The sequence below is a fragment of the Panthera onca genome, chromosome B1, assembly GCF_046562875.1.
Source record: "Panthera onca isolate mPanOnc1 chromosome B1, mPanOnc1 haplotype 2, whole genome shotgun sequence".
Classification (NCBI taxonomy): domain Eukaryota; kingdom Metazoa; phylum Chordata; class Mammalia; order Carnivora; family Felidae; genus Panthera; species Panthera onca.
Window position 1 is genome coordinate 178,232,533 of NC_138342.1, and position 15,879 is coordinate 178,248,411.

A 15,879-nucleotide genomic window follows, 5' to 3' on the forward strand; every position below is an offset into this window, starting at 1 on the left:
AGCAAAGAATATAAATATACATGGAGTTCTGCCTGATTCCGTTTAAGCCTGTGGCAAAGTGGTATTCCCCCGTCCCAGCCTTTCCACCTTCTCTCTGACCAGTCACCACCTAATACAATTTAAGTCAATAATATGGGTTATGAAGTCTCCATTCATAACACAAATTGATTCTGTACTTTGAGATTCAAAGCTAAAGCAAAAGATGAGGTATGTAGCTATTTTTACCCAGGCACAGAATGTATGATTCAGTGGTAAAAATTCCCATGTGCCTTTTTTTTTTTTTTGTAAGCTAAGGTATAATTTGCCCCAAATCCACAAACCAAGACCTTAAGATTATTTAATTCTTAATTTTCCCCAATAGTGGGAATGAAAGATCAACATTGCTCTTTCTAAAAACAATTTGGCAATATAAATCAAGAGTCTAAAGAGCGTCTGTACTCATTGTCTGTACTCAGGGAAATAGGAAATAACCAGGGATGCAGGCAAAGGTTTAACTACAAAGATGCTTATCAAAGTGCATTAAAAATAGAGAAAATTTGGGGAAAAAACATCTAAGTGTCCCACAATAAGAACATAGTTAAAGCATCGTCTTTGTATGCAAGAATATTATGCAGCTATCAAAAAGCATGTGAGGAAAAAGTATATTATTAATGTACTTAAAATGAGAAGCTGTCATGAGTAAAAAAGTAAGATCGTATACCTTCTTTATACTATGATCCTGATAATAGAATGTTTATGCATAGAATACACACTGAAAAAAAGATGGTGAATTATATTGGTAGCTATTGCTGGGTACTGCTGATTCTATCTCCAACTTTATATCTTTCCGGATTTTCTACAATGTCTACAGCAACCTAGCGTTCGTTTTACAATCATAAAAAAATAATAATAAATACAAGTCAAAGGTATTGTAGCAGGTTCATAGGAAGAAGCTGCGACGCGCTCCGTATATGTAACTTTTAAAAAAGTAACACATTAGCCTCACTCGGGAACTCAAAGGCCCTCCCCAGTGAGGAAAATGCCCTACTGGGCTCTGGGAGCTTGGATGTGTAAACTCCTCAGGGTCTTCTCCCACACAAAGGAGACATTCTCCATAGACAAGAGGCTTACGGAATCCCTGTTAGTATTCAGATGCCTATCCCATAAAACATGACCTAGCAAGTCTCTTTCAGTCAGATCTGAAAGAGGGGCAGAGGGCCCCAGGTAACCTAATGCGTCCAGAACATGTCTGCAGCTCTGACAGGTGCAAACAACTCCACTTGTCTAAATATAAATTCACTTAGGCAGTTTGGGAACAGTCTTTCCCACTTTCTATTCTGATCAGGCAAAAGAATGTTCTCTTCTTGAGTTCTGACTCTTGATGCTGGTTATTTATATTTAGAGGCACTTTGCAACAATTTTTATCCAAAGAGAAGGAAAAGTTAGGACTCTAAGAAGAAAAGAAAAAAGAGATTTTTCTTCCAAAATCTTGGATGAAGATAGACCTGGGCTTGGCTGTTTTTGAAATGTGCTCGGTTGAGAAGGAGATAAGATATTAATGATATTTTCAAAAACTTTATGGATGAACAGCAAGCTGATGTTAACCCATGCATAAAGAAACACTGTCTCACATTTAAGCCAGAAAGAAGACTTATTTTCTAATCAGCACAGTGGAAATTCTTTGGGGGAACATATAGAACTCTGCTCCTTTGCCAATTCCTGCCATGCTCTCCCCCGTTACCCCTAAACTCTGACTCCCCCTTCAGGATTCTGTTCGATGCTCACTTCCTCAGCTGACCCTCCTCACTCCCATCCCACCTCCACAGCCACACATAAGCAGTCTTCCTCTTAGCTCCCAAAATACAGAAAATGAACCTTCCACACACATTTATTCTACATCAGTACTTATTAGCCTAAGAGCTTCTTGAAAGTAAGATCGTATTTCACTCGTTTCCCACTTCCAGCAGCCAGGTTTATAGTAGTTACTCAATAATGTGTTAAATGAATAAACAAATGTGTAAGACTGAAGCTGAGCCCAAGTGCAAGGAAGACAGCCACCAAATAGCCACGAATAGCCACCAAAAAGAAAGTTTATGGGAAAATGATAATTAGCTTTGCTTAGCTACTACTAGGATTTTGGTTTATTTTTGTGGGGAGAGTTGGCTTATTAAATGAAACTAAGGCCAGATTAAATGAAATTGAGTGCCAGATAGTCTAAAAGGAACTTGGTATGCGTTGACTAAAAGGTTGACACATTCTGTTTTTACTTTCTTTCTGCTATAAAATGACAGTGAGACAAGATTGTGACTAACGGCCAGTCCAGCTCTCAGCTTCTGGGGCACGGGAGTTGCTGAGTTCTGCTGGAACAGAACTTACTTCCCAGAACAGCCGACTTCCCAGCTCTGTTCTGATCTCGAAGGAGACCGTGCTCTTTTCAAACTCAAGGACGCCACACTCCTACCTACCAAGACTGTGGTGTGCCACAACTAAGTTTAGCCCCACTCTCCTGGTCTGAAATAGTCACCTAACCCACAGGGGAAATTATGACCCATGGTTTCCTAGATCCATGTAAGGAAGATGCTTCCAAACCTTAATGCTATAGGTTTGTATTTACTTGTCCCAACTCCTTCCCAGTTTGGTTCATATCGCCTTTTGCCTGCATTCATGTTGCAACACGGGTTGGCTCTTTATCTCTGCCCACTCCTCTAGCATGCTCGCTACCCTTGAGAAATGTAGCCAACACTTGGCTTAATAAATCCTCAACCTACTCATCAGCTAATAAAAGGGGTTGAGAGTTGGCAAAGGGAATATTCCATGGAAACTGTGTTTGCCAAACGCCTACCAACAGCTGATTTCAGAGGTGGTCCTCTATCATATATGTCCACTGAAAGAGAAGGAAGAAGCTAATAATTCCTCTTCAGATAGGCAGACTGTGTCTTGAGCTGAAGGCTTGTATTGGACTAATGCAACCCACCAGAGTTTTAGTTTTACATTTCTAGTAAAATTAGAATTTGCGCTCATCTCCCTTAAAGCAGAAGTTCCCAAATGCTGTGTTCAACAGAATGAATGTTCATAAAGCTAAATATATCCAATGTGAAGGAATAGCCTTTACTCTGAGATTGTTATTTTGTTTTTGTTGTTAAAGAGTATTTTTTAAAATAAAAGGACGGTAACACAAGACGGTAGGGTTTGTTTATGTTAATGTCTTGGCACTTTAAAAGGCTGACAACCCTCTATCAATTTCCAAACATCACGAAAACTAGAAAACTAGGATCCTCATCCCTGAAGTGGCTAGCTCAGAGCTGAGCGCCAAGGAGATGAATACATGACTATATAAATATATATTTAAATGAAACCATGTGAGAGGAAGGGTCTGGTCTCTTTTAGGGTCATCATTCTCTACAGACTTCAAGGTGTCTCACAGAGATCATGGAGGCCCTGTTGGTACAGGTAGTTGTAACAGATTCAAGCCAGGTAATTTCCTCTGAAATGTGCCTACCTATATACCTATATCTTCGGTACTCTGGCAGATGGCCCCAATAACAACTTTCTAAAACGATTTTACTGTATCCCTTTCACAGTTAACACCTGGACCCATGACTAACACAAAGCAAGCATCCGTAGTTACTTGTTTTCCACATGACCCTTACAGCTGAAGTGTCAATCCCAGAGCGCCTCTACCTAACACGGAGGCAAACACACTTCACATTCTCCTGGGGCTCCTCTGGGATCCGCACGTGATGGGGAAGTAAGGGACATCTGTGACCCCCCTGGCTCAAGCGTAAGATGAAGGCGGACCGCGGGACGGTGTGAATGCAACCGCAACTACCTCTGCAAATGTAGGCAGGCTTTGGCCCGCAGGGGCTTTGCCTAGGAAGAGGGAATTTGGCAAAGCCGCCTGCGACCCAGCCTTCTGGCTGTAACTGGACGCTCCTCTGTAGGAAAGTGCCTCTGCCCCCTGGCGCCCGTCCCCAGGCTTCTGATGAAAGAGTGACCCCACTGCCCCCTTCCCAGCCCCCGAACTGCAACACTATCACTCTGGGCGCGGGGCCCATCACGTGGCGAAGCGGTGCTATCCCGGACCGCGGCTCCACGGCCATTGGTCGACGGCTTGCGTCCCGAGCGCGCCCATTGGCTGTGGGGGGCGTTCACGTGAAAAGGGTTCCGGGATGGCTCCCCAAGTGGGGAGAGGTGCTGGAAAGTTAAAGGGAGCAGCGCGGCGGCTGGGAGCCTGAGTCCGGGGGACCGGCCGCAGGGACGAGGCGAGCGGGCTGCTCTCGCGCACGGACGGATGCGTCTGCCCGCCCAGGGCGCAGACCTGAGTCCCGGCCCCCCACTCCTGCCGTCGCCGCCTCTGCTCCTGCCACCTCGGCGCGGATGCTGCCGCGGGCTGGCGCATGTGTACTTCGGCACTTATGAGCTGTACTAGGTACGTCAGTCCCCAAGCCCTAGAGTCCCAGTGCAGGGCCGAGAAAGGGCTGCGAGGAGTGCGCAGTGGAGACCTTTGGTTCCTGCCACCTGCACTTGCACTGTCCAACTTGCAGTTGCACTACGGGGGTGGAACACTCTAGACGCGCTTGAGTGGAGAGAGCAACCCAGGGACCAGAGGTGGGATGGAGCCTGGCTGGATCCACGTGTTCCACAGAAGTGCGGGTCTGGCCGCAAGGAGTGGCCCGGGCTGGGACTCTTGTGCCGAGTTCGAACCTGGGACACGGCGCTTCCAGCCTGGGACCCGACAGTCCCGGAGAGTGTCCCCTAAATTGGGCAATTGGGGACTGGAGTACAAGAAAGGTCTCTTTTTTTCTCAGCGCCTCGGTTTCTCTGTAATATGCAAGGAAACACACTTGGGCCATCTCTCAGGTCGCCAAGTTGCGATGGGACACAGAGCCACCCCGGTCCCCGGTCCCCGGGCAGGGAATGTCCCGGGACGGCGGGGGAGAGTCTGCCGCGCGGGGACGCTCTCGCGGCGCCGCTCCGACCGGGGTTGCCCTGCCGCCCCGCCCTGGTGTGATAACTTGGGCTCCTCCCCCTCGTCGTCCTCCTCCCCCTATGGGTCATATCTCCGGGAACGGAGCGCAAGCCCTGCCTCCCGGACACACGACGCTCACGTAGTCCGGTGGTGGCGGCCTCTCCTGCCACCTCCCTGCGGACTCTCCGATGCAGCGAACCAGCTGGGAAGGGGGCTTCCCCGCGGTCCAAAAGGTGGGTGAGGGACAAGTCGAAGGAGGCTCCAGGAGTGCTTGGGGGCGGGGTGCAGGCCGGTTGGACCGAGGGGGGGCAGGGTCAGGATGGCTTTGACCTGTGGGATCTTCCAAGTCTGGAAGCTCTGGCCTGCCCCCTGCCCTGTTCATGCCCCGCTTTTGAACTCGGAGAAAGGGGTGTGGAAGGGACTTGCTGTAAAAGACAGGGTATAGGGTCCAGAAGGACATACTTGAAGAGTTGTGGCCTGTCGGGTGTTGTTTTCTGCTCTAAAGGAGAAAATTGAGGACAGGCTTGACTTGAATACTTGGGAGAGTTGCTGAAAGGTGTTGGAGCCTGTGGTCTGTGTGGCCGGGCCTCCTTGGGAGACCCAGGGTCAGGGAAAAGAGACGTTAGAGCTTTGAGCTGGGGTGGGGAGAAGAGGAAATGGTTCATTTGGCGAGGTTGTCCAGGAGCCAAGACTAAAGTGAAGACAGCCTGTGGACTCACCACAAGAGGAAAGTAGAGGTATTTAGGGAAAAGTGAGTGGGAAGAGAAGAGAAGTTAGTGGGCATTATTAGCAAACAAGAACGTCAGAGCCAGAAAGGACCTCAGAGGAGAAAGCTGAAGCCTGGACAGATTCAGTGATTTGCTCCAAGTGGGCAGCCAGGCATTCCCAGGCCAGTGCTGTTTCACATTGGGCATTGTCAGGTGGCAGGTGGAGTTTTCTTTCCTGTAATATGCAGCTGTGTGTGTGTATCTCAAAGATGCTTTAGATGATGGTTACAGGATAGAAGAGTTCAAGTGGCTGTTAAGGCTGTGAACAAGGGCCCCATGGTCTCAGTACAAAGGAAAATACGTCAACTGTATTCATATTATGTCAGCCAAACCTTTTGGGGGGGAGTAAAGTAATGGCAAAGGGGTAGATGGACATATCTTTTAAAAAAGTATAACCTAGTTGTGAATGCTTACCTAAGGTAGTTTCAGTGTTCCTGGTGGGTCCTTGGTCATCTGATTTTTCTGCCTTTTCTTATCAGAGTATGAAAATGGAGGACAAATATCTTGGCCTCAATCCCCAAAAAAGTTTATTCCTATAAAAGGCACAGCCAAAAAGTCAGTAGCTCGGCTGTCTGAAACTGTGAAGGTCATGTGGTTATTTTCTACCAGTCTATAGTTTTCACAGGAAAAACCACCATGACATCTAACCTGACCAGCCGTCCTGAGAAGGTGTGTTTTTTGGCACTCGTGGAACAGGGAAAGTGTTTCTGCAGAACTCTCCCTGTTTTCTCCAATTTTCACGGAGAGCTGGGATTTGCCATCTTTTGACCAGGAACCCTGAAATCTACCCTTGCCCATGGCCCAGTCTCTCGTGGCGCAAAATTGGTCTCTTGGGCATCTATGTGGAACCCAAGTGTTTGAGACTCGGAGTAACAGCCACTCGTATTCTCATGATCTTGTCCCGTAGCAAACTGGTATCCAGTCCTCTGTCATGCTCTACTGGTTCAAATATGTGTCTATGTCTTCTCCTGCTGGCTTTTTCCCTGGCCAAGCTTGGTGACTTATATTCCCTGGTCTGGGGAGAAAGGGGCTGAGCAGCCAGGGAGAGTGTCAGGCAGGGGCCTGAGATGCAGCCTGATGTGCACTGTGATGGCACCTGCTCGTTTTTATGTCATTTGAGGATAAAGCACCTTCCAGATGCCTTCCTTTCAGAGACTTAGGAAACTTACCTCGTACATCTCCACTGCTAGGAGGACTTGTGGGTGATGGACAGCCTTGTCACAGTCCATCGGGGAATTCCTGAGTAGAGGGTCAGGAGAGCTTCCATGAAACCAGAGTTTGGTACACTGCTTCTTAGAGAATGGTCTGGGTCATAAAAGCTGGGATCCACCTGTGAGGATAGGCAAGCGGCCAACAGTCAGATCGTATCCATATGTATGGGGCCACAGGGATTAATGTCCTCCCCTCCAGTTATGGTGACCCTAAAATAGTGAAGGGGACCCTGGGCAGTGATTGCTTGTGCAGTGTCCCTGAGGCAGTAGCCCTTGGGTGGCCAGGTAATTAACTTTATTTTTGCCTTTGATGGAAGAACGTTGCAAAACCAATTAGGCTGTAGAAAATGCCAGTGGAATTGTTTAATTAGAGCTGGCTCTGACCAGGATGTCACCTTCCCACCCCCATTTCCACTAGTGCTTAACAGCTTGGTGATAGAAGGGAGCTCAGGGGCAAATTTACACCCACTGGGTCCAAACAGGAAAACTTTACCAAGCTCTTCAACTAAGTCTTTGTAATCTTTAGGATTAGAAATTGAGAGTGACTTTAGTTTAAGTGTGCAGATCCTTTAACTGATCTGCTTGTTTTAGAATTCTGTTTCTACGGTATCCTGAGTTTCCCAACCTTTTTCTAATGAACTGTGCGGCAAAGCACGTAGGAGGTTGGTTTGCAGGCTTGAAGAGATCTAGAGAAGAAGATAGAGAACTTACAGTTGACCTTGTGCCGACTCAGGCAAGGAGGAAGGACTGTAGTGGACTGAGGGCAACTCCACCCCCCTTGGGTCACACCCAGGTTGTCCAGGGTGGGCAGAGTGGGAGGGGCTGGGATGCAAGAGTGGGATGCTCACTTTGGGGGTATTTTCTTTTTTTTTTTTTTTTTTTTTTTAACGTTTATTTATTTTTGAGACAGAGAGAGGCAGAGCATGAACGGGGGAGGGGCTGAGAGAGAGGGAGACACAGAATCGGAAGCAGGTTTTTGGGGGTATTTTCAATCCACATTTAATTAAAAAAAAAAAAACTACCCGTGTTAACATTAAAGCTGAAAGTACAATTCCAGTGCAGTCTAACCAATGCAATCTGTCAGTGCAGAGCCCGATATGTGGCTTGATCTCATGAACTGTGAGACCATGACCTGAGCCAAAATCAAGCACGTCCAGCTCAACCCACTGAGGCACCCAGGAGCCCCTAGGGGTTTCTTTTGACGTTGAACTCATTAGCCAACCCACAGACCCTCTGTAAACCTATCTTGCCTATTTCAGTCAGAACTTTTCCTTTCCAGGACAATTGCATGGATAAAACAGATAATAGAAAGCAAATTTGCTCCTAAAATGTTCACTCATTGGTTTTGTTAGAGGGGAAACAGTAAGACAAGTATCGTTTAAAATGTTATATTTAGGGGCGCCTGGGTGGCTCAGTTGGTTAAGCGTCCGACTTCGGCTCAGGTCACCATCTCGCGGTATGTGAGTTCGAGCCCCGCGTCGGGCTCTGTGCTGACTGCTCAGAGCCTGGAGCCTGTTTCAGATTCTGTGTCTCCCTCTCTCTCTGACCCTCCCCCATTCATGCTCTGTCTCTCTCTGTCTCAAAAATAAATAAATGTTAAAAAAAAAATTAAAAAAAATAAATAAATAAAATAAAATGTATGTTTAGATAACTACATTGCAGCTATAATTTATTGTTTTTGCTTTGAATGTGTATGTTTCTCCAGTCAGTCATCACTAAATGGTTCCTGCATCCTAGGGGAAGGGTTATATTTCTTTTGGAAAATGGGATCAAACCCAGTACGTCTTTGTTCTTATTTTTCTTTGTATATTTGATCAAATATACCATCACCCTGAAGCCCCCCACCAGTGGGCAGGAACCAGGGCAGGCCTGAGAGCAAGCAGCCCAATCCCAGCACATACCTTCCCCTTTGCCATGGCGAGGGGAGAGAAGTTTGGGAAGGAATCCACACCCTGTGTTCTGCAGTTCACAGACCAGATTTTAATCCTGGTTTCATCACTGACTTCTTCATTAGCCCATTGTAACCATCAAATCAATATAAATTTGCCATGGTAAGTCGAATGATAAAAATTGCTTGACTTTAGCGAGGCCGTAGTGTTTGATAGGATAGGTTTTTGGCCAATCTTAAATATTTGAGGCATTTTTTAGATTCATTTTACCCCTTGATGTGATTTTGGAAAATACAAGAAACACAAAACAGGAAAACAGAGTTCCTGAAATCACATCACCTGGATATTCTAAGGGTTTTAAATCTATCTCTAGTCTTTTTTTCTGCGCATATACCTAATATTTTTCTCCCACAAATCTAGTCTATGTACAATTTTATCTTCTCTGTTTTTTACATTGACAGTATATTATTATCCATTTTTTCTATGCCAGTTATATCTTTTTTTTCCAAATAATAGTTTTAATGATGATATAAAATTTTATCACTGGATGTGGTGGTATACTTGATTTAACCAGATACCTGTTATCGCTCGTTTAGGTTATTTTCATTTTCTCACGTTTTCCTCCCTAGGATGCTGCATTGACCATTTTAGTACATTAACCCCCATGCATTTTTCATTAACTCTTTAAAATGAATACCTGTATGCGATATTAGAACCAAAAATGATCGGGACGCCTGGGTGGCTCAGTCGGTTAAGCGTCTGACTTAGGCTCAGGTCATGATCTCACGGTTCCTGGGTTTCCAGCCCCACATCCAGCTCTGTGCTGACAGCTCAGAGGCTGGAGCCTGCTTCGGATTCTGTGTCTTCCTCTCTCTCTGCCTTTCCCCCTCTCACATGCTCTCTCACTCTCTCTCTTTCTCTCAAAATGTATAAAACGAATATCTCAAAACGAATAAATGTTAAAAAAAGAACCAAAAATGAGAAGAATATTTAGAAAGGTTGTGCTGACTTACACTAATACATGTGCTTATATTATCTTTTTTTTTCTTTTTTAAAAATTTTTTTTTCAACGTTTTTTATTTATTTCTGGGACAGAGAGAGACAGAGCATGAACGGGGGAGGGGCAGAGAGAGAGGGAGACACAGAATCGGAAACAGGCTCCAGGCTCCGAGCCATCAGCCCAGAGCCCGACGCGGGGCTCGAACTCACGGACCGCGAGATCGTGACCTGGCTGAAGTCGGACACTTAACCGACTGCACCACCCAGGCGCCCCTATATTATCTTTAAAATGTCTTTACTAACTCAGTAGTCAATAACAGGCATTGTTTTCTAATCTAAATTCTTTAAGTTGGACATTTTGTATATTTATGGGCCAATTTTAATTTTTTTCAGGAATCTTCTATTCATGTTCTTTGCTCATTTTTCTGTGTTGACTATTTTACTTTGTTATTGTTTTGTAGGAACTCTTTGTATATGAAGGTATTAACTCTTTGCTGCCATGCTTTTTATAAAATGTTTTCCCAGTTTGTCTTTAATCATTTGGTTTTATTTTTTCTCACTTCTAGAAAAATATAGTTTTTAGGAAGTCAGATTTAACCTGATCTTGTAGCATGATTCTCTTTGCCTTTTATTCTTATAGAGACTATTTTCCACTACAGAAAAAAACAAATATTCACCTATATGAAAGGCTGAAAACAACTGAATTGTTGGCATTTTTTAAAAGAAAAATATGCTGGAATATAAAAATCTAGGAGCACGTGGATGGCTCAGTTGGTTAAGTGACCAACTCTCAATTTCGGCTTCGGCTCAGGTCATGATCTTACAGTTTGTGAGTTCAAGCCCCACATCAGGCTCTATGCTGACAGCCAGGAGCCTGCTTGGGATTCTCTCTCCCCCTCTCTCTGCCCCTCCCTCACGTGTGCACCCACACACTCTCTCAAAATAAATAAACATTTTAAAAAATATTTAAATAAGTAAATAAAAATAAAAACCTACTGTACAGCTTTGTGTCTGTCTTCCCCATTGAATCCCAGTGTCTAGCATAATATCTGGCATATAGGTACTACCAATATTCGTGGCATGAGTTCATTTATTTTTATCCTATTAAAGCCGTCTTCACCAAAGTGTGTTCCTCAGAACATGTGTTCCGCAAGCTGTTCCACAAAAAAAGGATTCCTTAGATAAGTTTGGGAACTCTTGCAGACCGCCTGTTCTTTTCAGTATTCCCCAAAGCGCTCTGGCATGTGAGGCCCCCCAAGAAATTCCGACAGAAAAACCTGTGAAAATAGTTTGTTTTTTCATTTGTTTTGACCCCAGTCCTCTTTTTCACCCCACTTTACAGTCTTAATGTCCCCTGAACCCAAGGTCATGCTGGATCACACTTGAGTTAATACGGAACCACAGCGGAGGGGGGGTGGGGGGTGGGAGGGGGGGGAGAGGGGCTGGGCCAGAGCTGAAGGCAGACATTGTTCGCCAGTCCCGGTTCGAATGAGGAGTTTAACTTCTGTCTGATCTCACGGCCGTTTCTTTCTTTCCCCTTTTGCCAGGGTTCTAACCTGTTCCTCTAACCCAATGATGGCTGTGGACATAGAGTGCAGGTACAGCTGCATGGCCCCTTCCTTGCGCAGAGAGAGGTTCGCCTTCAAGGCTTCGCCAAAGCCAAGCAAACCACTGAGGCCTTGCATTCAGCTGAGCAGCAAGGATGAAGCCGGCGGAGTGGTGGCCCCCACCGTGCAGGAGAAAAAGGTGAAAAAGCGGGTGTCCTTCGCAGACAACCAAGGGCTGGCCCTGACAATGGTCAAAGTGTTCTCGGAATTCGATGACCCGTTAGATATTCCGTTTAACATCACTGAGCTCCTAGACAACATTGTGAGTCTGACGACAGCAGAGAGCGAGAGCTTTGTTCTGGATTTTTCACAGCCTTCCGCAGATTACTTAGACTTTAGAAATCGGCTTCAGACCGACCACGTATGCCTTGAAAACTGTGTGCTGAAAGACAGAGCGATTGCTGGCACAGTGAAAGTGCAGAACCTGGCGTTTGAGAAGACGGTGAAAATACGGATGACATTTGACACTTGGAAAAGCTTCACAGACTTTCCCTGTTGGTATGTGAAGGACACTTACGCTGGTTCAGACAGGGACACGTTCTCCTTTGACATTAGCTTACCTGAGAAGGTTCAGTCTTACGAGAGAATAGAGTTTGCTGTGTGCTTTGAGTGCCGCGGACAGACTTACTGGGACAGCAACAAAGGCAAAAACTATAGAATCATCCGGGCTGAACTGAAGTCCTCTCAGGGAACAGCCGAGCCACAGAACGGACCAGATTTTGGAATATCCTTTGACCAGTTTGGAAGCCCTCGGTGTTCCTACGGTCTGTTTCCAGAGTGGCCTAGTTATTTAGGATACGAAAAGCTAGGGCCCTACTACTAGTGACTGTGCGTGACAGAGCGTGGCTGAGTGGGTCCAGGGAAGTCTAGCTGCAGTCACAGGCAGGCGGAGACGGAGCCAGAGAGCAGCTGAACTGCCATTAGGCACAGTTTTTGAAAAAGAAAGGATCCTACTCACTTTTTTTCTGAAGCCAGCAAAACCCAGCCAGGGTTAGATCTCACAACTGGTTTCGCACGCCAGGGTAGATGCAGGGTGCTGGTCTGCTCGGCACCTGCGGCGGCCTCGGCCTCAAGGGTCGGAGCAGGAGACCAGTGCGGGAAGGGCCTGGGCGGGAACCAGCCTTGCGGGCAGTGCTGGAGAAGCTGGAGGGCAGTGGCTTTGAAATGATGCAACCAGGAGCGTGATCCGGCTGCCTGGAGGGGCCGCGCCTCCCTCCCCGGGATGTGGAAAATCAGTCACCTGAAAGTCACTCCGTGCCCAGTCACCTCCCATTGGACCCTTGCGGCTCATCTTTGTGCCCTGTCTGCCCAGCCGGGTCGCCCCCCCCCACTCCCCACCCCTTGCTGCTGCTGTTCCGGATCTCCACGTACTTCACGCTTTATCTCTGTGCTCTTTTTTTTTTTTTTTTTGCATTTTATTTTCGTCCACAGCTCATCTGATGCAGAGGAAAAGATAAGCAAGGCAAATTAGCCTGTGCCGAAGACAGGCATTTCCTCTTTCTGACCCCACAGAGCGTCCAGCAGAGAACGATGCCCCAGTTAGCAGAAGTAACCGGCTCCAGTGCTGGGTTACAGACTGTGACAGGCAGGACAGTCTGGGCGGGACGCGGGTAGCATGTCCGCTTGGCGTTTGGGGGAGCTTTCGAAGTACTCGCTCCTGAGTCACCAGACGGCTCCGTTACAGGATTTGTTTGAACTCGCTCGCCGGTTTGCAGGCACCCCATTCTTCACAAAGGGATTTGAGACTCTCCTTTCCTCGAGAGCCCTCCTTCCTGCCGTGTTCAGGACATTGTAATTTGCAGATCCCATCTATCCTCAAAGCCTTCAGTGAGTGTTTGGTCTAATGCTGACCGTGATCTGCGACACCCAGGCCTCTTTCTGAGCACGCAGGGACTGTGACCTGGGGCTTCTTATTTATGGAGTGCAAGTGCATAAAGGGATCAGGGAGAAAAACCTCACCAAGTTCTCATATTTTATTTTCCATGTTTGGCGACTCTGAAATATCAGAGGTTACTTGTTCTTAACCATATTGGACTAATGCATTAAAAGTTGTCGGTTCATACTGATGTGAGACTCCTGGGACTTTCATTGACAGATGGATCCCCAGAGCCTGTGAGTTTTCTTGGGCAAGACTGGCTTGTACTTGGGGGTGTTTAAAAAATATTTTTACATATGTATTTGAAGAAGGTTGGGTTTTTTTTTTCTGTTTTGCTTTTGTTTTTGGAGCTTAGTTAAATGGCTGTCTCGTTTTCCTTTTGCCTGATCTGCGTAAAGTGAGGCAGGAAGAGGGGTGCACAGCTGCCTGGACACGGAGGCACAGCTACTGGCATCGGCAAGCGAGGAGTCGTCTTTGGCTTGCGTGTTCCAGACCGATTAGAAAAAAACCTACTGGCTTCTGTGGCTTTGTCCATTGGTGCCAGGCAGGTATGGAGGGTCCAGGCTCCTAGAGTTTTGTGGTTGGGTTTTTTTTTTTTTTGTTTTTTTCTTTCTGTTTTGAACTGTAACATATTTCGACTTTTTAAATGTTCTTAAGCGGTGTGGTGGTTGATGTTAGTTCTCGTTCCTAAAACTGGCTGTTACTAGTCTGCGACCTAGTGCTTTATTGCTTATGCCTCTCCCAGGTGGGTAGGACTCGGGGATTGCGTAATACAATATATGGGACAGTCACATTTTTGTCTTGTGCTGAACTTGGGCAGAACTGTGTTTTATTCTAAGCATATCTTACATCAGGCACACAGACGGCACTTTTGTTGTTACGGATCTGGCGACCAGCACGATTGATAGTGCAAATCAAAGTCGAATGGAAGCAAAACTGATTTCATAGAGGTCGGGAATATATTTTGTTTTAAGAAGTCCTGGGCCACCTCCGTCCAGTCAAGAAAGGTACAGGGTGCACTGTCATTTACATGTTACCAGACTAAAGGGAACGAGATCACTCTCTATGCAAAAGAAAAATGCCTCAGGTGGCTCCCGTTCGTTTTTTCAGTAATGGTGATCTTCAGATAATCCGGGGTCAAATTTGAAATATGGTAATTCAGTGATCAGTATCTCTTAAAACAGCCATAAACCCTCCCCCCACCATTCTTTCCTGGCAGCTCACCCCAGCTTTGTTGCTGGGGGCACTGGTTGCAACCCCCCCCCCAGCCAGTACACCTGGGATGCTCAGCCTCCCAGGCAAGTCGTCACCTGCTTGCAAAGACCCTCCCCTGGCGAGAGAATGCAGTTCCCTGTCAGTCATTTCGCTGAGCGAGGGGCCTCTGAACAGTTGCACTGTCTTTATTCAGTCGTCAGTCCATCTCCCTTTGGCCCAGTTCTGTCCCAGGATATCCACAGATGGCCCCGGGACCTGCTTCAACAGAACCTCTCCTTCTTTCAGAGCTCACCATCAGTAAATAGGTCCACACACAGTGACAAGTTTCTTAGTTGGAGACGTCATTGCAGCCTGACTTGGGGGTTTGACCCTCAGACAGCTGTCGGTTATGGTGACCAACGTCCCCCAGCCCCAGTGCCCTTCCCAAGGTTGTCCCCAAAGGACCAGCCTCCCGCCCAGAAATGGAGAACCAGCTCCGTTTCATTTCCTATTTATTTCCCAAATACCCTGGGAAGCATTGGCAAATTAGGTGCAATAAATAAGCTGGACTATAGAAAGATACGTAATAAATAAGCTTTCAGTGTTTCTTGGAAGGTATGGAGCATTTGAATGGGTTTCTTTTCTCTTTCTTTTTTTAAGTATTCTTATGGTAGGGGAACTGGTGAGAAATAAGGGGAGTTTACGTAGTTCTCCAGAAATTAAAACCATTTCAGAGTCAAGGTAGAATTTATTTTTCCTCTAAGATTTAATTTTAACTGTGGCAAAACATTACTCTTTTCCACGTTTTTTTAAAGGTGTAAATTGTGAACTGCTAAAAGAATGTTTTTGTGGTTTTGATCCTTGCATATAATTTGCATTTTAAAAACAAGCATTGCTTGTAGTCACTTGGATGTTAAATGGGTTGTATATTATGTTTATAAACCAAAAAAGTGTCAGCTCATTTTTTAAAAGTGCCCTGTTTTCTGGGCTCTTCCCTCTCTGTGAAGTGAACGAAAACCTTGCGTGTTGTCCACCTGTTTCCTCCTGTAAAATTCCTCCCCTGGATGCGTGGCCCTCTGCTCTGGGAGGCGCCCATCACTGATACTGGGAATAAAAAGTCATGAGCATAATGGGACCTTACAGGGTCCTGGAAGACCTTCTGGCAGGTTCTGTGCACTTCCTGACCGGGAAGTTCGGCTGTGGTTACACACGCCTTTGCCTTGCCATGGTCGTCAAGCTCGTTGGCCCAAGTTGTAAAGCCGTGAATGTTTTTGCAGTTTGGGTGATCTGATCCCAGAGACCTCTGGACCCGTGAGGACCCCCAGGAGGGCAGCTGCGATGACTGTGGCTCACTTTTACTCCAGCGTGAATGTAAAACGGAAGGCTTG

The 15,879-nt window shown here is 46.3% G+C and overlaps 1 protein-coding gene and 1 long non-coding RNA gene across 4 annotated transcripts in view; one reads left to right on the forward strand and one right to left on the reverse strand.

Annotated features, from left to right (window-relative positions):
* Positions 1-4,188: 4,188 nt before the first annotated feature.
* Positions 4,189-13,487, forward strand: PPP1R3B (protein phosphatase 1 regulatory subunit 3B). Of its 2 annotated transcripts, none has more exons than XM_060653139.3 (2): positions 4,189-4,408; positions 11,362-13,487. In XM_060653139.3, exons 1-2 carry the CDS (start codon positions 4,377-4,379, stop codon positions 12,242-12,244), a joined length of 915 nt encoding a protein of 304 aa, XP_060509122.1. In that variant the 5' UTR covers positions 4,189-4,376; the 3' UTR covers positions 12,245-13,487. The 2 variants fall into 2 exon arrangements, with proteins under 2 accessions (XP_060509122.1, XP_060509123.1); XM_060653140.3 differs by lacking the exon at positions 4,189-4,408 and adding an exon at positions 4,441-5,181.
* Positions 6,866-15,879, reverse strand: part of LOC144616104 (uncharacterized) — a 104,373-nt gene continuing 95,359 nt past the window's right edge. For both annotated transcript variants that reach the window (XR_013555017.2, XR_013555018.2), the window contains exon 6: positions 6,866-7,045. This is a non-coding gene — a long non-coding RNA (uncharacterized LOC144616104). The remainder of the gene's footprint in view (positions 7,046-15,879) is intronic.

Bases quoted from the DNA above. Each gene is read 5' to 3' on its own strand.
- PPP1R3B (XM_060653139.3), top strand. From the start codon at position 4,377: ATGTGTACTTCGGCACTTATGAGCTGTACTAG. The intron at 4,409-11,361 runs GTACGTCAGTCC...CCCTTTTGCCAG, and splicing joins GCACTTATGAGCTGTACTAG to GGTTCTAACCTGTTCCTCTA.